The 22584-nt window shown below is 34.5% G+C and overlaps 1 protein-coding gene across 2 annotated transcripts in view; it reads left to right on the plus strand.

The window, feature by feature from the left end:
- The window catches only part of RAP1B (RAP1B, member of RAS oncogene family), a 43389-nt gene extending 21502 nt beyond the window's left edge, over positions 1–21887 (plus strand). Inside the window, exons 2-9 of one of the 2 annotated variants that reach the window (XM_012782425.3) lie at positions 4149–4269; positions 12573–12654; positions 13536–13604; positions 15104–15160; positions 16065–16205; positions 17983–18126; positions 18815–18931; positions 20643–21887. In XM_012782425.3, the coding sequence (XP_012637879.1) occupies positions 12598–12654; positions 13536–13604; positions 15104–15160; positions 16065–16205; positions 17983–18126; positions 18815–18901 (555 nt within the window). In that variant the 5' untranslated portion in view covers positions 4149–4269; positions 12573–12597 and the 3' untranslated portion in view covers positions 18902–18931; positions 20643–21887. The remainder of the gene's footprint in view (positions 1–4148; positions 4270–12572; positions 12655–13535; positions 13605–15103; positions 15161–16064; positions 16206–17982; positions 18127–18814; positions 18932–20642) is intronic. The other variant, XM_012782424.3, reaches the window with a different exon arrangement.
- The last annotated feature ends 697 nt before the right edge of the window (positions 21888–22584 follow it).

Raw genomic sequence — 22584 nt, forward strand, 5'->3', positions numbered from 1 at the left:
CTTGCCTGCGTTTTTTTTCTTCAAATAGAGACAGGGTCTCGCTCTTCCTCAGACTGGTCTCAAACTCCTGAGCTCAACTGGTCCTCCCACCTGGGCCTCCCAGAGTACTAGGATTACAGGTGTGAGCCACCGCACCCGGCCTTCTTGTCTGCTTTTGAAACATTGTTAGTCTCTCCATTTTTTTTTTTTTAATCATTTAACTACCTTGTCGTCTATTGACTCAGCTGAGAAATCTATTAAGAAACTGGTTCTTCTGCATTTGTCATTTTATTGATGAATTGTTATACTCTAGTTAATATACTCTCTGATACATGATCAGGTGCTGAACTGAAAGGTGTAAGTACAGAAATAAAACTGGAAAACATGACTTAAATTGCATGTCAAATTATGTTATTGAATATTTCATTGTAAGAGTTGGTGTAATTAATTGAAATCAACTTTATTTACTAGCAATATTAATTCATGAAAAGGGCAAGAGAAGAATTTTTTCCTATTCAAGGCATTATAAATAGGTCAGAATAGGGAAAATGCCTAGTCTGTCTAGATTAAGAAATCCTGTTCACAGAGAAGGCTTTTCTTGGCAGAATCAGTTAGTAAAATTGGGAGTATTTTCCATTTGTCCTCATTATAAGAGAGGCAGACTACTCAGAAAGTAAATATGATAAGCGGTATTCCTTTTAACAACTTTCTGTTTATTTTGTAGTTAGAAGTTTTATTTTTAAGAGGGTATGAGAGATAGTGTTGGACCTCTTATTTTTTTCCTTCAAAAATAATTTTTAAATATGCTCAGAAATTTCTTAATTCTATCATTGTGTCCAACAAATTAGCACCAGGTCCTTCTGACAGTTGAATTAATTTTATTTGAGAATGAGAAGAGGAGATAGTGATCCTATTTAGCTGTTAAAATACTACTTTGGGAGTTGGAGGTGGAAAGGAGAAATCAAGTATCTTCTCTTCCAGAAAGTCTTCAGTGGGAGAGCAGTAATGTCATTTGACTTCAGGAACCTGTAGTTAAGTATTTTTACTTAGCCCTTTCTTTATAATTTAAGATCACAGAATTTCAAACGGGGGTGGGGGGGGTGGTGGTAAGTGTTGTAGCTAAACTTGAGGATAGGAGAACTGCTTGTCTGGGAAATTTTTATTTTGACTATGGTTATGTGGAGACTCTTTGACATATTGTAACAGAAAGAAATTGTGCTTTTTAAATGTTACCACTTTTCAAAGATTTGATTATTACCAATAACCTAACCTACTTTTTACATTTATTATTGAGATTTAAAGAATAAATCAGATTATAAGGTTAAGTGCAATTGTCTCTGGAACCCATAAGTTGTTGGTTTTAACACTATTCCTGCTCTGGGGCATTCATTATCATTTCTACTGGGCTGTATGTAGTCTTATACAAGAGGGCAAGTATAAGAATTGTGTTTTTGTGTAGTTCATCTTCAGTTGGGATTCATGACATCTGTCAATACTTGATGTGAACTTGAATGGTGATTTACCCATAAAAGGTAATTTATTAGTGGTCTTTTAAAAATCTAAATAATTATCTTTTTGTTTGTTTCTGGAAATGAATTTTTTAGAGTTAAGGTCTTGCTGTGTTGCCCAGGCTGGAGTACAGCAGCTCCATCACAGCTTGCTGCAACTTCAAATACCTGGGGCTCAGGCTATCCTCCCACCTCAGCCTCCCAAAGTGCTAGGACTACAGGCGAGCCACCATATCTGGCCTGGAAATGAATTATTACTCTTTAGTCTCTTATTCAACAAACATTTCTCGGCCACATAGTGGACACCAAAATAAATAAATTAAGGCCACCCTGCAGTTGGTTGGTATCAGTAATGATTAATATTTAAGGCTTTTATCAACAATGTACATTCTTATTTAATCTATCCATCAACCCTCTGTAGTATGTATTGTCATTGTCCATATTTTACAGATCAAGATACCAGCTTAGAAATAAGTGACCACCCTGTGGTAAATTACATGGAGAGTCAGTTCTGGGTCTCCTTATTTTAAGTTTCATGTTTTGCCACCCTGGGTTGCAGAGATGATATAGAATTACTTTTATGTACATATGGAAAAGCTAAGTTTGGTCCTCAAACCAGCCACATAACTTCTTTATTTAATGATAGTAAACTAGCCTCACTTCATTAAGGAAGTCTCTAATAATGTCAGTTATTTGTTTGGTTTCATCTTCTTAAAATATAGAATTGCTTTATTCATTTAAACAGGTCCATCATTTTTTTTAAAAATGATGAGTCAATTTATTTGCTTTTCAAGGTAATCTTGGATTCAGTTTTTCAAAGTAACCGTGGATTTAATTTTGTTACTAGATTAATATAAAGTTTTCTTAATGCTATAGGTCTGCTGTGTTAGATTTTGTCCTAGATAGTATTGAAGCAGTCTTTAAAGATAATCTATTACTGGCTTTAATGTGTTCTTTGTTTTGTTTTGTTTGTTTTTAGAGACAGTTTAGCTCTGTCACTCAGTAGAGTGCAATGGTGTGATCATAGCTCACTGTAACCTTGAATCCCTGGGCTCAAGCAATCCTTCTATCTCAGCCTCTTCAGTAGTTAGGACTATAGGCACACACCACCACACCCAGCTGATTGATTGATTGATTGATTGATTGATTGATTGAGGAGATGGGATCTTGCTGTATTGCCCGGGCTAGTTTTGAACTCCTGGCCTCAAGCAATCCTACTGTCTCAGCCTCCAAGGGTGCTATGATTACAAGCATGGACCACCGTGCCCAGCAGTTTTAATGTTATATAGTACTTTCTGGTAACATTGGATTTCCAACTCTGTTTTTTGTGTATTTGTGTGTAGCTACTACTTTTATTTTACTTCCCAATCTTAATCCCCATAACCAATTTGTATAATCTCTTATATAGTCAGTCTCTTTATTTGGAGCGATAATTGAAGGGAAGTATATTTCCTGAGAGAGGACCTCATGCCCATGCCCTAATCTTAAGTTAGTTAGGAAGAAGACTTTCACTGCATGAAGTATCTTGGACTTGCTAGCAGGTGGAAGAAAATGTAGAAGGACTTTTTTGCATCTTGCCTTGGTTGAGTGCCCAATATTCCTAATGGATTTTCTTAGTTGTGCACAGCCTATGAATGGGGAGACTGTCCTATATTATTAATACTTTTCATCCCTTTTTTCAATCTATATTATTTTTGAAAAGTAATAATTCTAAGATAACTGTAATATCAAGCCACCATCATGAAGTTTGGGAAAGAATATATTATCATTAAATTTTACTATCAAAGCAGAGTTTTGTATCTTTTTTGCAGTAATTAAAGAGAAGGAATATGACATTAAAATGCTTTTAAAGTTCCATCTATATTTAATTCTTCAAAACTTGCTATATGTACCAATATTATAATAATACATTTTAGAACTGAAAGGGACCTTAGGGGTCATTTAGTTCAGAAGTCAAAAACTGCTGGCCCAGAGCCAAAATCTCCATCTCCCAATTTGATTTTGTTAGTTTCTACAATATTCATTATTTTTAGAATTCAGATGACTTTATCTGTATAGCATTCACTCTCTACTTCTGTGGTCCCCAGGCCTCAGACAGGTACCAGTCCATGGCCTGTTAGGAACTGGGCTGCACAGCAGGAAGTGAGCAGTGGGCAAGCAAGCAAAGCTTCCTCTGTGTTTACAGCTGTTCCCATGGCTGTCATCACCACCTGAGCTCTGCCTCCTATCAGATGAGCAGTGACATCAGATTCTCATAGGATCTTGAACCCTACTGTAAACTGCACGTGCAAGGGATCTAGGTTGCACACTCCTTATGAGCATCTAAGGCCTGATGATATGAGGTGGTGGTGTTAGCACTGGGGAGCAGCTGCATATACAGCTTATCATTAACAGAGAGATTTGACTGTGCAACAAATGTAATGTGCTTGAATCATCCCAAAATCATCAATGCCCTCAACCCAGTCTGTGGAAAAATTGTCTTCCATGAAACTGGTCCCTGGTACCAAAGGGTTGGGGACCACTGCTCTACTTGACCACAATCCACACTCTTACCTAATAAAACCTTGCTGCTTCAGGCTTTTACATGCTTACCTGATGTAAGCTGATGTAAAGCATCTGAGTGTTCATTATTTTCCCCTTCCTTCATTTTGTCATTTACAGACAAGGAACCTGAAACTAAAAATTAAGTATCAAGTCCAACAGAGCTTAAAGGAAAAATAAAAAGTTAGTGATTTGCCTCAAGATACACAACTTTTTAAATCTAGAGCTTCTTAAATCCAAGGTAATGTTTTTCTATAGTTTGTTGTCTCCTTTTAGAAAACAGTTCAAGATAGTATATAATCAAGTCCTAAAGTATTTGGTACAGCCTGTCAGAAACAAGACCCATTACTGTGCTGAGATAGTGCAAGAATACTTCAGAGACATTTCCTTGACACTACCTTCCTAAGAAAGTGGATCCTGAGTATATATACTAGTCAGGAACGCCCCATCCAGATCCATATTATTCTTCCTGTACGGTGCGGGGAAAAACATAAATATCCTTCCATAAGCATTGGTAATGGAAATTGCTGAATTGCATTTTGTACATACTGAAAAACAGTACCTAGACCAACTACATTTAGACTCCTCCAGAAATCCCATTTATGCCCCTGTTGCAGAGGAAGAAGGGGCATCAAAGCCATAAGCTCTCTGGTGGATCCTAGGTAAATCTCCAACTCTCAAATCCAAATTTAGTTTCAGCCACAAATTAATTGGCATTGTCACGCCACCAAAGATGATTTTAAGATACTCAGCAGAAAAGCCTAATGGTGGAGTCTTCTGTTGAAAATAGAATTTAATATCAATCCATTGACAGGACTCTTGGCTACTGAACTATATATATGTGTGTGTGTATATATATATATATATTACTTTTACCTTCACAGAAGTCCTTCATAACCACCCTATAAACAATAAACAATCCATCTGTTCCCACACTGTCTCCTTTAATTTGCTTTGTTTTTTCCTCCATACTGCTTATCACACCTGACATATTTCATATTGACTTTGTTTTCTACCTTCTAGATTATAAATTCTGAGGATGGAGTCTTTTATTCACTGCTTTATTCTCACTGCCTAGAGTAGTGCCTAACTCAGTATATATTTATTGATGTTGAATATTGAATGCTATATTATAGTAGTCTTGGTAGAAGTTGTCATTTCTTAGATTTTATAGCTCACAGCAACCTCAAACTCCTGGGCTCAAGCAATCGTTTTGCCTCAGCCTCCTGAGTGGCTGGGACTGCAGGCATGTACCACCATGCCTGGCTAATTTTTTCTATATTTTTGCTTGGCCAATTAATTTATTTCTATTTTTAGTAGAGATGGGGTCTCGCTCTTGCTCAGGCTGGTTTCAAACTCCTGACCTGAGTGATCCACCCACCTCAGCCTCCAAGAGTGCTAGAGTTACAGGTGTGAGCCACTGTGCGCGGCCTATTGCTTTGATTTAAAAGAGAAACATGTCTAAAATGTCAGTATTTGTGTTGTTTGAAGTATTTCTTCTTCTATCAAGCATTTAAAAATATGTTTAATTTTTAGTACTTTATTATCTCATAGCCCTTTTTGAGAAGAAGCGTACTATTATAGTAATTATGGTTTAAAAATAGGATTAAAGGAACTTTAATTGGTTCTTTAATGCTTGCCTATTTGTTTTTATAATTATTCATGAGTTGAGTGGCTAAACTTTGTATTTTCAAGTTTTCTAATGGCCACCTTTTAAAAATGCCAACGATTATCAACATTCTTAAATTGTAATAACATTGGAGTAATTATATAACTCTTCAGTTTGTTGTGTTTTTTTTTGAGATGTCACCCAGGCTAGAGTGCCATGGTGTCAGGCTAGCTCACAGCAACCTCAAACTCCTGGGCTCAAGCAATTCTCCTGCCTTCGCCTCCCAAGTAGCTGGGATTACAGGCATGTGCCACCATGCCCAGCTAATTTTTTCTATTTTTAGTAGAGACAGGATCTTGCTTTTGCTTAGGCTGATCTCAAACTCCTGACCTCAAGCGATCCTCCCACCTCAGCCTCCCAGAATGCTAGGATTACAGACTGTGAGCCACCATGCTGAGCCTAAATATGTCTATGTTTTGAAACCCCAGGGAATTGAAATTCACTTTGTATTACATCTCAAGATTTTCTCAGTATCCTTAAATTACTGTAGTAATATTGAAATTCCCTCTCAGCTGTCCAAAGTATAGTCTGCATAAGTTGGGATACAATACAGTTCCTCAAGGCTTGTAAGATGAATATTAGGAGTCAGAGATAATGCCAGTATTACGGGATTTTTGTTTAGTAATGTGTTTTTAAATACTTAAGAGAGTTATTTGAGTCTTTATTTCTGAACTACATTTTTACATGATTCAAACTACTGATGTATACTCAACTTTTTGCTTTTTGTATTGACATGAAAAGTTACTGACCCATGTCAGTATGTATTTAGAAAATAGTTTTAGGCCGGGCGCTGTGGCTCACGCCTGTAATCCTAGCTCTTGGGAGGCCGAGGCGGGCGGATTGCTCAAGGTCAGGAGTTCAAAACCAGCCTGAGCAAGAGCGAGACCCCGTCTCTACTATAAATAGAAAGAAATTAATTGGCCAACTGATATATATATAAAAAATTAGCCGGGCATGGTGGCGCATGCCTGTAGTCCCAGCTACTCGGGAGGCTGAGGCAGAAGGATCACTGGAGCCCAGGAGTTTGAGGTTGCTGTGAGCCAGGCTGACGCCACGGCACTCACTCTAGCCTGGACAACAAAAGTGAGACTCTGTCTCAAAAAAAAAAAAAAAAAAAAGAAAATAGTTTTAGCCTATGCATTGTACCTTTTTGCCCACCTAGAAGAAAACATTCTAAATCAGACAAAAGCGAGACAGTCCCTCATTTACATTCTTACATGTTTTACTGAACTAGTAGATGAAAGGGTAGAGCAGTGATTCTCAACTGAGAGAACATTTCTGCTTCACAATATTAAGTGGCAGTTCAGATGATGGCTATTATTACTATCATTTGAAAAGCTATCTTATTGACTGTTACTATGCGCAAGGTACTAATGACGCTTTAACAAATTATTAATAGTACATTTCTTATTCTTTCCTTAATTTTTTGAGCACATTCTGTATTCCAGCTACTGTTTCAGGTTCTGGGGATATAACAGTGAATAAAATAGACAAAAATCCCTGTCTTCATGGAGTTTACATTCTCTGTCACCCATCTCACAATCATATTCTGTAGCTACTTTCAGTTTACCTGGAAGGAAAGTGAGGCTCTGAAAGGTTTCATGACTTGCTCAAAACCAGGATTTGAAACTTAGGTACCATTAACCATTATGCTGTGTTATCAAAATGGTCCCCTTTGGGGTTCTATGAAGGAGAATAATTAGTCTCAATGTCTCAAATAGTAAAGTGCTCATTCTTAACCTGAACTTAGCTTTAAGCTAAGAACACTTGAACAGTAATATCATGCTCAGAGCACAAGTACACAGGTGCCACCGCTCTTTACCCATCCCTCCCCCCACACCCCACAAGCCAATGGCATTTCTTTTATCGAGCAGTTGCCTTTTCTGCTAAAACTAGATGTAACCACACAGTCTTAAAAACAGAACTACTCATGGCCATTGCCAGTCACAATTGGTATTCACAATAAAATCTCTTATTCCAGTCTTAGAATCTTTAAACAATTTTTCAATGCTGGTATAGTAGAAAGCACAAATTTGGAAAATACATACTGGTTCAAATCTCGACTATTATACTGTTGGAGTTTTTTGTTTTGTTTTTTAAGGATACAAAATACTCTGTCACATTGGTATTTATCAGAATTTGCACCTAAGGAAATACTGGCAAAAGATTAATGAAAGATAATTATTCAGTTATATTGCTCTCTTATCAGTATTCTTTGTTAGAAAAAGCTACTTCTTGGTAAGTTAGATGCGTTTTGTCACTATATTTTAAGGTTTGAAAGTCTTTATTGTGTTCTTATCATATTTCTCTACTTCAAAATTTGAAATATTTTAAATTTTCTTTGATCATTGGGCTTTATATTAAATAATTCTTGGTTGAGTTATTAAAATGAAAACACAATTGATAAGCATTATTTATAACATCCCCAAACTGGAAACAATCCAAATGTTCATCAGCTGGTATGAATGAATAAAGAAAATGTCATATATTGTACAATAGATATATTTTTAATCAATAATAAGAAATAAAAGGAACAAATTACTGATAGATGTAATAATATGATTGAACCTGACTCATGCTAAAAAGGAATACTCATTCATGGACAAATGAAGCAACTGGGGAAAAGAATCCCAACTATCCCATTGTGAAGTTCAATTTCCACAGCCACCTCAGCCACCTTTATTTGTGAAACAAGGAAATAAAGGCATACTTCTCTTAAGAAAAAAGAAAGGCACTTCCAACAAATGTGGACTTTGTATGTTGGGTATCTTTGGATAGTGGTTTTTATACTGATTCAATCAGTTGTGTTGTGTTTTTTTGGGGGGTTGGTAAATTTATGCAGTATGTAGCCATCACTACAACCTGTTTTAGAATACTTCCATCATCACCAAAACATTCCCCATGACTATATATGTAGTCAGTCCCACTCCCACCCCTGGTGAAGAAAGGGTGGAGAATTGTTGGGTGCCCATGTTTCCCCTGGAGCAGCATTATCAGACAGATTTTGGATCTTTGTACTTCACATTTTCTTAGTAAAAGTGAAACATTAGTTCTTCCTTTGACTCTTCTGTTTGCATTTTGTAGAAGTACTCTTATCCATGTGCCTCCATTTCTTAGAAAACAAAGACCTTTTTTTTTTCTAGTTTATTTACTTCACAGACTGAAAAGTTCAGCCATTGTAGATTTTCTAAATTATCAGTTTTCCATTTTAAGTTTCCTATTTCAGGTCTGAGCCCATTTACCAAAAAAAGGGACATGTCTCCCTTTACCTCAGCTCTTGGGTCTATGCCAGAATATTTTTGAAAGTTTCCTGAAGTCAATTTTTATTTTGTTTCCTATTGAATCATTTTTATTTTGTTTACAATTTTGATTCTTAACCAATGTACTCCTAAGAAAGACTTCTCAAATAGTGTATTTCCTAAATAGATTCTTGTTCTCTGAAGGTCAATTTTTAAAATAGGTTATTTAAATCTCCTGATCTATCCTGCTGCTTTTAACCATTTTCTTATATTGGGGGTTTAATAATTAAGTTGGTATAGCTGTGGTATTCCAGAATATTAAGTGTCTAACAAATTCTTGAATTCTGCAACAAATTTCTGTCAGTCTTCCTCAGATTTAGGAAAATCCTTAAAGTATAACCTTGACCTAAATTCCAGACCAGGGTTTAAATTCAAGTTCTATAGATCTCCCTTCTACCAATTCAAAGAGGCTATTGTATAATTGTTCCTTTCCTAAGAAAAAGAAAGGTTGTTCATTTCACACATAAGGGGTAGAAGCAGAAGGAATAGAAGGGTCATGTGGGTAATGTAAATAGAATGCTTCAAGGAGGGTGGATTTCTGAAGGTTTGAACAGGGGAAGACTAACTAGAGACTGTCTTAGTCATTTTGTTTCAGGGCCCCAGAATAACAACTGAAATTGATTATCGAATGGTATTTTGTCTCATAATTTTTTCTATAGTTATATTTCCTCTTAAAGTATTATTTATGGCATATCCAAAGTTGACTGTATGTCCAGTTGTTAAGTCCCAGTTTTTGTCATTTACCAATGTAATAAGTGCAAGAGTTAAGGTTATATTGGAGGTTTATAAAAGACACAGGCATTCTGAGAGATGTTTGTCACTTTGACAATGTAAAGCCATGACAAGAAAGATATTACTACAATCAAGAAAGGGCTGCATGTATTACTAGTCCTCTAGAAATAATTATGTTTAAAGTAAAGCAACTTGAAACTCTACACAGGGCTTGTTTTCCAAAGAAGAAGTATTATTTAGAGGAGCAAAATTATAAGCCCTACCTATATTATGTGTTATAAAACTGTTTTGAAAAGTGAGGCTTGTGAATAGAAATGTAGTGCTCAAGTCACAATCCACTTAAAACTTGCAACAAATACAGATAAGTTAAAAAAAAAGAAAAAGAAAGGGTATTAGGGTAATCAATTGGGAAAAAGTTGGAACTTATCTGGGTGATAGAAGTGTTTTCAATCTTAATGAGGGGTATGTTTATAGATTACATGGATGTTGGCATATATTAAAACTTAACAGTAATGCTTAAGATCAGCTTGTTTCACTGGATGTAAAATATTCCTAAATAAAAATGATTTGAATGCTTAAAAAAATTTTTTAGGGGGAGGGTGAGGAATAAAAACTTACCTATTAGGTACAGTGTACACTATTCTGGTGACAGGGACACTGAAAGCCCTACTTCAGCATTATACAATTCATCCATGTGACAAGAACAGTTGTACTGCCTAATATTTTGAAATAAAAATAATTAAAAAAAATTTTCAAATAAGTATGTTCTTACAAACATTAAACATTCTTAGATTTCCTGACCTTGCGTAGATTAAGAAGGGGCCATATAACCAACAGCCCCACATTTAACTTTATAATGTAGATTAAACAAATATGAGTATCTTTGTAAGTCAGTAAGATAGTGATTGTCATCACGAAGACTTTATAGGTAACTACTGGTAAAGTTTCAACAGTCACTTCCCTTTACCTCAGTTGGTCATTGGTTTTACTTAGCATCAACCTTGAGTGCTTGGGACCAGCTTGAATTGGACTGGAGAATTACTGGGCCTAGCCTCCATCCATTCCCTATAGAACACTCCCCTATTCAAAAAATGTAAACAAGACAGCCCAGGACAAAAAAAACTAAACACATGAGAGAAAACTTTTCACAAATAGATAAACAGAACCAAGCAAGTAGCTGAAGAATTAAACTAATGGCAAACTTATTTACCGAATAGTACATACAACTCCAAGTCAAAACCAAAGGACATTATACAAAGACCTACTTGGTTACAAATTTTAGGTTAACAAAATTAATTCAGCAACGGGAGCTCAAGGAACCAAATTAGTACCGTCATTTTTAAGACCAATTCATCTGATAGCAAATTCAAAGAATAAACAAAAGTTGAGCACAAGGAACCATTCAGTATACCTGTTGTCTAAAGGTTCCTTGTAATGATGCCAAATGAGGGTCTTAAGTGAAACTGTGAAAGTGTGAGAAATAACATTGAATTTCTGAAAACACAAAGTTGAAGTTATTTGATAACTTAAGGAAAAAGCTATCCTGGTTAAATAGAGCCTTCCTTGAACAGAACAGACTACTAGCTTTACAGGGTTTCTGGGAATTAGGAAGCTCAAAGATTGGCAAACTTTTAAAGGCAGAAGTGAGTTAATGTTAGCTGTAGAAACACTTTCAAGTGAGTCAGTTGTTGATTGGTTGACACTCAGATTTGTGTGTTCAATGAAGTGAGTCCAGTTTTTGATTGACTTTCAGAAGTAAGGGGCCATCACTAATTGGTTAGTTTGCAGCATATTCTCTGAGGCTGATTCAATTTGTTTAAACCAGTTTTAGTAGTTACTTGCTACCATAACTTAAAAACTCATTCTTGATTAAGAAAATTTAAAACCTGTTCTGGTGGCTACTGACCACTTAGCTTTTTCTAGGAATGTGAGAATTTTATTCTTATGTAATTCCTAACCCTAGAAGCTTTTAGGACCTTCTGTATATCTCTGTACTGAAATTTCATAGTGATAAGCCTTGGTATGGGTTGTTTCTTTTTGGTTTTATTGTTTTGATTTCTATTACTTCATATATTAAATACTCACTACAATTTTTCAGCCTTGGAACTGATATTTGGTCGTCTGCTTCCTTCCTCTGCCAACTTATTTACATTTGCCATTCATTTATCCAGGAGTTGGCCAGATAGTAAATATTTAGGCTTTGTGGACCAAATGGCCTCTGTTGTAACTACTTTGCTATTACAACATAGAGGAAGCCATAGACGATACACAAATTAATGGGTATGGCTGTGTTTCAGTAAAACTTTATACAACAAAGCAGGTGATAGGCCAGATTTGCTTTCACACCTCTGTCCTATCCCATTTATCTTTCTAGGAGATTAGCTTTATGAGGGCAGGGATTTTTGTCTGTTTTGTTCATTGGGTATATATCCTGCACTCAGTAAGCATTCAGCTACTGGTGGTTCGTGGTTTCAGATGGTGCATAGGAAATTTATATTTGTTTCCTGTTCTTTTCTGGAGTGGTTTATGAGAAAGGAATGTAGACATGTCTGTCACTGTCGTCTTATGTCCAGTAGAATACCTTTTGTGATATATTTCAGTTCCCCCTTTTTCCCTTAATATTTTATTCTTATTTAAGTTAGGGCTGAAAGTTGTGTCTGTAATTCTCTAGTTTCCTTCTACTTCTGAGCATCCTTTAGTAAGTATGTTTATGGAGCACTTCATAGTAGTGTTGTATAGTAGTCATTTTTAAATAAATCTGCTTCCCTGAATGTCTTATTTATATAAGAAGCACATGAACACAGAAACTTTACTTAAATTCTTTTTTTTTTTTTCTTTAATAAGGTACTAAATTTGACAGGTTTGCATCATGCGTGAGTATAAGCTAGTCGTTCTTGGCTCAGGAGGTGTTGGAAAGTCTGCTCTGGTAAGTCCAAGGCATTCTTTTTCCATTGAGTTTTAGGTTTTGATTATTTGTCTTTGTTGAAGTGAAATCCCATAATGACTTTAGAAGTGATATCATATTTTTCTTGTAATTTTACTGAAATTTTAGTATATCTGGGCGGATCATATTCTCTCTGGAACATTGGTTCTAAACCAACATGAGGTACGCCAGAATATAGTTTGGACTAAGCAGAGAGAGTGAAAGCATATAAATATGTGTCTGTTTGCATTTTAGAGCCAAATAGGAATGAATTTTGTTCTTTATCCCTATGAGTAGGTTTATACTATGTATTTTATGTTAGAAAACATCAAAGTTTATAAAAAGTCTTTAATTAACCTTTGTCCAGTATTATCTTAATGGCCATGTTTTCTGCATCAAGGAATGGTATAGCAAAAATTAAGACACAGCTTGGTGGTGAGAGTTCGGGAAGGGGAGAAACTTAGGGAAAATAAGTTGATGAATATTTCAGAGTTTAGCAAATCCCCACAGGAAGATAGATTGACCTTCTCTTTCTCCCTGGTGAGATAAACCATCTTACTTGGCCACTTAGAGTGCCATCTAATTAAAATTCAAGTTTGAACCCTTAAGACTGAAATAGTAGACACTTAAAATTTTTAGAATGTATGATCTCTAAACTTAGAATTACCAGTAAGGAGCATAGTGACTATTAATTTGGGGGGGGGAGGGTTAAAGAAAAGCAAGCTTTCTAAGATAATTTTCTCATCAAATTCATTTCAGATGTAGTATTGGTTATTTTCTGTCCTCAATGATATAATGACCTATGTGAAATCAATAGTTTAAAATGTATAAATTTGAATTTGTTTTTTTCTTTAGAAGTATAATGGTATGTTAATTTTTTTCAGACTGTACAATTTGTTCAAGGAATTTTTGTTGAAAAATATGATCCTACGATAGAAGATTCTTATAGAAAGGTATATATTACTTTAGAAGGCTTTTCTTTTGATTTTAATATAAATATTTGTTTTTAGCTTTATAATTATCAAATATTGTATACAAAGTAGAATGGAGAAACAGTTAATTCATAAAATTAATGGGAAGAGTTCATTATTGATTATTTTCTGGCATTGCATGCTTGCCAGTTTAGGAAAATCGTAAATACTCATAAACACGCAGTCACACATTCGCAGAATTGTGTTTATCCTAACCCCAAAATTGTAATTGACACACAAACCTTAAAGCATACTATCCATTTCAAGTGGTAGCTCCATGTTTCCCTCTAGAAAGACTGATTACTCCCAAGCTCTCTTCTTTTTAACCTAGAGATAAGCATACAAAAGTCTCCCTAAACTTCCTACTTATTAACTCCTTGAGAAAGTGCCACTGCTCACCTGCTTATCTGAAATGCTTGGAACCAGAAGTATTTCAGTTTTGGGATTTTTTTTTTTTTGAATATTTGCATAGACATAATATGTTGGGGAAGGGACCCGAGTCTAAACACAGAATTCTGTTTATGTTTCATATACACTTTGTCCACATAGTCTTGAGGTAATTTTATACAATATTTTTAATAATTTTGTGCATGAAACAGTTTTGACTGCATTTTGACTGCTACCTGTCACATGAGCTCTGGTGTGGAATTTTCTACTTTGGCGTCGTGTTCCACATGTGGCTTAAAAAGCTTCAGATTTTGGAGCATTTCAGATTTTCAGATTAGAGATGCTCATCCTGCAGGAAGTTGAGTCCCTGTGTCCACTAACAGCAGGTGACAATAAAACTATGTGCAGTAAGCAGAGAGTTGTCTTCCTACCTTTAGGTAGCAGCTAGCCTAGCCTGCTATTGTACAAATACTGTGTTTCCATTCCTCCCTGTGTGTCCACAGTCTACCAAAAAGCTGGAAACTCCTTCCTGTACTCCAGCTGTGAAGCAATATTAATCTTTTCTTTCTACATCTAATTCTAAATAACTTTTTCTCTCGAATATATTAGGTGAAAAAGGGTAGCAAGGATATGTATAAAATTTATTTAGTGGCTGTGGCACTACTGGCTTGCTACCAGAATTCTCTTTCCAGCATAGTGAGGGGATATAGTTATCTAGAGAAATGAGGTATATCAAAAGTATTATGGGAATGTTGTGGTAGAATTACTTCTAATATTGCTGGTTTTATTTATTTGAGCAATTTTGAAAGTATTCTCTAGAAATAAGTGCTGAGGGATTCATATTGAGAATGGATCCTATAGGTATCCTTGTGTTGACTTGAGAACACATGGCTTTTGAACGTAGTATACAATTTGGGGGTCTATACACCTTGATTACTTAGCTGTTTTTCCTCCTTTTTTGTTAAAGTAGTGCTTGATATTATCTTGTAAAGTTACTATAATCTATGGCTCTGTTTATGATATGATTTATTAGCTTTTGTGTATATTAAGGTGACTTATGTACATAAAAAATTAAGCTATATTTTTTCTCACAGCAAGTTGAAGTAGATGCACAACAGTGTATGCTTGAAATCTTGGATACTGCAGGAACGGTATGTAAAACAAAGTACTAAGTGTATGTAGTTTGTATAATATCGACTTAATAAATGTTAATACTGTATAGACAGATATTAAGTTTATTTAAAAGTACTACTTGCATTAAATGTTAACCTGTTTTTCTTATTCTCTTGAATTCTACTCTTTTTATATTGCACTTTGTGATTACAGAGGGTCAATTATTGAAAAATTAATTAGAAAATTTGTTAGGAAAATTTTCAATCTCACTAGTACTTTTAAAACTATATTACCATATTGCAAATGATGTGGAAAATACTTGGGCCTACATTCATTCCTCAGCCAGCTGTATGAAGTATTTTGATTGTTTCCTCCTTCAGAGTAGGAAGGAGGAAACCAACTAGCTTTATTAGATATTTGGAGGTGATGGGAAGATTTATTCTGGATGTGTGGTGTTCATTCACCTAATATTTGAGTACCTGATATGTGCCAGGCATTCTGTTCTTACCCTCAGATGCTCAATACTCTAGTGAAGGAGACATGTGGGAGCATGACATGGTAATGTGATATGCGTAAGCATGCTGATAGACCCCCACAGAACCAGAGCATGTGAGCTACCTGTAACTTGAGGATACAGTTGGGGTGCTCTACACATTATGACACATTAAAAAGCTGCCTTAAAGTAGCTTTGGGGGACAAAATATTTCTGTTCCACTTGAGTATATTTGTTGTATATAAATCTACTTTGTGTTATTTTTAAATAAATCTATTTCTTAAAATATCAGTTTTTCAAATAGTATCTTGCTATGGACTTTACTTTTAAGAAGTGTTATATAATACTACAGTATTCTTCATTGAGCTATAATTATAGACTTTGAAAATTATCAAATTAACTGCCAAAACATTTCTTTTTTTTTAATGTTCCTTTCTTTTCTATTTTAGGAACAATTTACAGCAATGAGGGATTTATACATGAAAAATGGACAAGGCTTTGCATTAGTTTATTCCATCACAGCACAGTCCACATTTAATGACTTGCAAGATCTGAGAGAACAGATTCTTCGAGTTAAAGACACTGATGATGTGAGCTTAGTCTTTAACAAGTATATTTTATTTCAAAATACTTATTATGATGACATCCAGATTTAAAGCTTAAATTTAAACTCAGTTTAAAGTTTATGTACAGGAGGGGTTGTTTTTCAAAAGCTTTGTCCTTACAAGTCAAAAATGTATCTTTAACATTCATATATGTTTTCAAATATAAATCATGTGGAAAGTGAGAAAATCCCTCCTTTTCCATTATCCTCTGAAAATACCCTTCCTGTTTTTAAACATGCATTTGGTGGAGAAGGAGAGCTGTGGGAAGCAAATGTTACTAATTGAATGATGTTTTGGCCACGTTTCTGGTAGATGTAAGATCCTTTTTAACAAGATTCAGACATTCAAATGAATGTGCTCAAGCAACAGTGGCAGAAGGAGCATAATAATAATTTTTAAAGGAAGTCATCAAATACATTAGATTCTAACATTAATTTAGGTGCCCCTTCAGAGTGTACCACAATGGAGTTCAATCCTATGTGAAACATCAAAAAGATTATTTTGTATCATACTGCATATAGCAGTGGTTCTCAAAGTTATCTTGCATCAGAATCACCTATAAGACTGGTTAAAACATAGATGTCTGGGCCCATCCCCAAGAGTTTCTAATTCAGGAGGGCTGGAGGGCCTTTGCATTTCTAACAAGTTTCCAGGTGGTGTTGATGATGCTAATCTGGGTACTATAGTTTACCTTGGCACTACAGTTTAATTGTAGCAATAACAAATATTGTGAGAACTGGGAGACACCCATGGTAAATGCTGCCATTTTCTAGACTTCTGAAACAAGGGAATTTGGGGGGACCCTACATATTTACAACAACCTCAGTGAGCATTTTTCAATTAGTAAATCTGTTTTCTTTTGCCTCTGGTAACTACCATAGTTTTCTTCTGTCAGTTGTATGAAACAAGTATTTATTAAAATGCCTAATAATAAATTCTATTCCTAAAGAGCCAAAATTATTTTCCAGTTGGGATTTTTTCCAAAAATCCTTTAGAAAACCAATTATTAAATGGTTAAATAGTGGTTTTGTAAAGTAAGTTTTGTTTTTCCCTATAGTATTCTTTTACTTAAAATTATAAACTTCACATATATTCGGCTACATGATGCCATTAATAAGTGGTCTTGATTTTAATAAATTAAGTTGATTTAATTTTTTGGCTTTTTAATATAAGACTATAAGAGAAACTAAAAATTCTACTTTAGAGATCTTCCAAATTTCTCCTTTTTGTGTTGTGTAGTTGAGAATGCTTATTTGATAAATGCATGTTGAGAAACCAGAAAACTTGAAGTTGATTCACACCCTTTAGAGAAACATTTGTAAATACTGAAGCATATTGGCTTTTCACACTAACACCTTCTTGTACTTCCTTTTTAAAAGATTGTATGTTTTTCTTACTATAATTAGCTATAAATCCATTGTGATATAATTTTAAGGTTTTTTTCCCTCTTTTATAAGTAAGTCATAGCTTGTATCTTTTTCTCTTTTCTTCCCTTTGGAGTTATCATTTGACATCTCCATGAGAGAAGACAGTGGAGATAACTGACAGTATAATTGACATGAAAGTCAGTACCTTTTATCTTACAAATTAACATTGTTAAGGCTTTCATATTTTAATGATTTTATTACACATTATTAATTTAGTATTTTATTTGGCATTATATATGAAAAGTAATCATTGGGCTCGCCTCTTAAAGTTTTTTTATTTGAATTTGTATAGCATATTTACTTATTTATTTTTACCCTTACAAATGTATTTTTAGGTTCCAATGATTCTGGTCGGTAATAAGTGTGACTTGGAAGATGAAAGAGTTGTAGGAAAAGAACAAGGTCAAAATCTAGCAAGACAATGGAACAACTGTGCATTCTTAGAATCTTCTGCAAAATCAAAAATAAATGTTAATGAGGTATGGTCAGATATACTTAAGATAGCTCTTCATTTGGAATACAACATCCAAAATTAATGGGAAAAATGTGTATGTATTAACACAACCCAAAGTTAATATTTACTCGGTGATATATTGATCTCATAGGCAAAAACACTTAAGTTAAATATATGCATGTAGCAAATAAGCAACAGTACTATTTGAGTCTCTTTATCAAATGCCGATACAGTGAAATTTGCCATGAAAAAAGGAGACTGGTCAGAAAAGATAGGGACAGGGAAAACAGATTAAGACTTCAGCTATCTATAGGATGTCATTATGTAAAACATAGGGACTAAAATTCAAAAAGGCATGCATGGTTCTTGAAGGGGCTTAAAGTCATGTTATAGAATAAAAACATAAAAAGATTTGAAGAATAAAGGAGTTTTTTCTTTGCAAGATGGTAAATGTTGTAATTGAACTAGGATAAGATCTCTGCAGCTCTTTCAACTAAGTATTTAAGAGCAATTTTAACCATTCTCCAATGTAAAGAAACAAAAAAGAACTTGGCAGGTGGCAGTAAAACACCTGGTTTTACTCTCATTCCTTAACTGAACAGAAATAGTTGCTTTTGGGGAATTCATTTATATCGATAGAAATCACTAGTTTTTCATTTTTTGTTTTTGGGGTTTTTTTCTTCTGTAAATTAAAAAAAATAATATGTTTGCAGATCTTTTATGACCTAGTGCGGCAAATTAACAGAAAAACTCCAGTGCCTGGGAAGCCTCGCAAAAAGTCGTCATGTCAGCTACTTTAATATACAAAATGCATTGTAGCTCTGAGCCAGGTATGTTAATTTATCTTTCCTCTAACTTTTAATCACTTAACTTCATTAAGGGCACTCTTGTCATGAAAGCAAGTATAGAATTTTTTTGGTTCTAAAAAATAAATGGTTACTTTTTTTCAGTATATCTGAGTTAGTATGATATCCTATTAAAATAACTGATATCCTATTAAAATAATTGTTTCATTTACCTATTATCATAAGATATTCCACACAAGTGAATATTCTAAACAAGTTCATTCATTATATACTTATGCCCTAATGGTACATTGGTTGGTGCTGGTGGATAAGAACAACCTTCTCTCCTTGCCTTTTAATTAGCTTAAGCTAATTAAGGTGTACTGAAAGACAATTGCAAAAAGTGATAAATACTGTGATAGGATAAATCCGGCATAGTACTACTAATAAAAACCCCTGATACATTTATCACGTGCCAGGCAATCTTAAATACTATCTATATATTAATTGAATTCTCACACATGCCTAAAGGCAAGAACTATTACTATTCCCATATTACAGATGAGGGAACTGTGGCACAGAAAGACTGTTACTTGTTCAAGCCCTGCAGTTAGTAAAAGGAGGGCCAGAATTTGAATAGGCAGGCTGATTCCTGAGACCATGCTTAGCCACTATGCTATTATGGATTGCATAGGAGCATGTAATTGGGGCACCAAACCTGTCAAATGTGGATTAAGGATTCAGGGAAAGTGTCAGAGTAAGAGACATCTAAGCTGAGATCTGAAGGACAAGTAGAAATTAGCTATGTTGGGGGTGAAGAATTCCCAGAGAGAACCACAAATACAACCCAGAGATGAGATAGCAAAGTAAAACTGAGCATACATTTTTATGTAGGTTTTGAAAACAATCATATTAAATGAGGTTAATACTTATCAAGCAACTAGATCAGTGCCTGGCACATCATAAACTATCAACTGTTTGCCAGTGATAATGGTTTCCTATTCAGTTATTAAACCATTTATTTATTTTACACTTATCCTTGAGAACTTGCATTTGCGACTCTGCTTCTTTGTATGTTAAATGACCCCATACTACTGTAGCACTTTGATACTATATCTTTTTAGAACTTTTGTCAGTATCCTCCATTTAGGACTTTCTGTGTATATCCTTTCATTCTGATATCCTCTCATTCCTGACCACATGCCCATCCTTAGCAGCACACATGTGCCTGAACTCACACACTCCCATCTGTCCTCTCCAATTTGCTGCATTCAGTCTACTAGGATGTAGAAAACTAGATTGCAGACCTCATTCAGACTCAGAATGAGGACCTAAAGTTCTAGGCATTTATGAAAATTGTTTCAGCAGCCATACCTATACTAACCACCCTTCTGGAGCAAGTATTTAATAGACAGTTTTGATTTTACTTCTTTTATGTCACTCACAATTTTTTTAAAAACTTTGTGATTTTAGTGTAATACCATCTTTTTCTGACAACCATCTTAAAGTTAAATGTTTTTTTCTCTTTACTCTTTGGAAGTTAATGCACAAAAATTTGCATAAAGATACGTCATCTTTTGGGAATGAAAAGATGAAAATGCTTGCCATAAATTGTGATATGTAATGACTAGAACAAGAGCCTGTACCATATTCATTTCTAACACTTTAAGACTGTTGTCTTACTGTTTCCTTTGGATTTTTAGTATACTCTTTTCAACTCATGTTTTCAATTAATTTATCTTTTTCATTTTGACAGGTCTGAAGAACTGTTGCCCAATTCAACAGTGCCAGCATTCCAACTTTGTTAAACCTACCAACATCTTAAATGGACTTTCCTGTGGTGGTACCCTTTAAGAGGCGGATGAAAGCTACTATATCAGTTTGCACATTCTAATCACTTTCCAGTATCACAAGAGAGATTTTTACTTATATAATAGTCCTAGAGTACGCAGCTGGTAAAACCAGAGGCTACATCCAGTATTACTGCTAAGAGACATTCTTCATCCACCAATGTTGTACATGTATGAAAATGGTGTACTGTATACTTTAACATGCCCCATACTTTGTATTGGAGAGTACAATAATGTAAATCCTAAAAGCACCACTATTTTAGCATAATAAAAGAAAGTCCAAAGAGCTCCTATATAGACTACTCCAGATAACTTCGCTTCTTTGATACTTGTAGCTTATTGTAATTTTTTTTAAGAAATTCAAGGTCATTATCATTGTATTGTACAAAATAAGCGCTTTGATTAACACAGCTGTATAGTTTTTTTAATTTTTAAAAAACCTGTGGAGACAGTGATCTTGTCTTTAAAATATGATAGTCCTTTCAGTATAATGTCTTAGATTAAAGACGTTGCCTTTAATATCTGTTGGGAAGGAAATGTCCAGACTTTTCAAATCTCTTATTATGTTTCCTTTTTTGTTTACATAGGGAACAATGTTTATAGTTGTGTGTACAGTGGGGGTCTACAACAAGAAGTGTATATTTTCAAACAATTTTTTAATGATTTAACAATTTTTGTAAATCATTTTCAGGCTTCTGCAGCTGTAGATTCTCACTGTGAATCCCTTGCTTGCTCATGCATAAGTGTATTTGCAATACCAAATATACAGGTTTAGTATTTTTGCCTGTTAGTGATTGTTTCACACGTGTAACGTTTTGGTTGAGATGTTAAATGGTGGACGAGTACTGTGGATGTGAATGTGGGAAGTAATTTTAATCATGTGTAATTGGTCACAAGGCCTAATTTGCAGTAACTATTGCTGTTTTATTTAACAATGCCTTGTTGCTTTGTATGCATTAACGTTTGGATGTAAAGATTGTGTGTCTATCCAACAGGGAGCCACAGTATTTAAATTGACCAACCTAATGTTACAACTACTTTGAGGTGGCCAAATGTAAACTAAAAGCCTTAATTAAAGTGGTGCAATTTTGTATAACTTAGCATCAGTAGTTCAATAAATTTGGATTGCCATGCAAGGGCTTGCATTATAATTACTTGCCACTTTGGATGTGTTTTGTGTAATGTTTTAACAATGCTAGTAAATAAATATGGGTTAACTTCTTTTTAAATGTAATAGGTGCATTTTACACAGTGTGGTGTGGTTTCATAATTTAACATTTGAGCAGGCCAGACATATTCATTAATTACAGTAATGATGAGTGAAAAATGTCAGGACTTTTTTTTTTTTTTTAGTATTGTTTGAATATCCACACAATGACCTTTTGAACTTTTCCTTGAGAAAGAATTTTGTAAATCATGCCATATTAGTTATGAACAGATGCATTTGGGTAATATTCAGTAGCTTATTGCGGTAAAGGAGAAAGGATTGAAAAATACTTTGACAGATGTTACACCTTGGATTTTTTTTTTTATAAAGGATGAAATTATACTTAGAATATTATGATTATAGAAATCTTTGACATGGACTCAAAGTACTATTATTTTTAGGGAACAGGTCTTTGTCTTATGTGTGCTATAATTCAATTCTTCTGTGAAATTTGTAAAGGACCTCTTAAACTTTTTCAAGCTATTTGCCAGCAACTGGAGCAATTCATTTGTGATACTGTGTAATTTAGAGGTGTGTGCCAATCCCCTAAATACATGCTATTTGGGACATTTAAAGGCTTCCATTTTAAGAAGGAAAAAAAAAAGTCTTATTCCTTACATATTTAACAGAGTTTCATGTAT

Source organism: Microcebus murinus, chromosome 10, assembly GCF_040939455.1.
Source record: "Microcebus murinus isolate Inina chromosome 10, M.murinus_Inina_mat1.0, whole genome shotgun sequence".
Lineage (NCBI taxonomy): Eukaryota > Metazoa > Chordata > Mammalia > Primates > Cheirogaleidae > Microcebus > Microcebus murinus.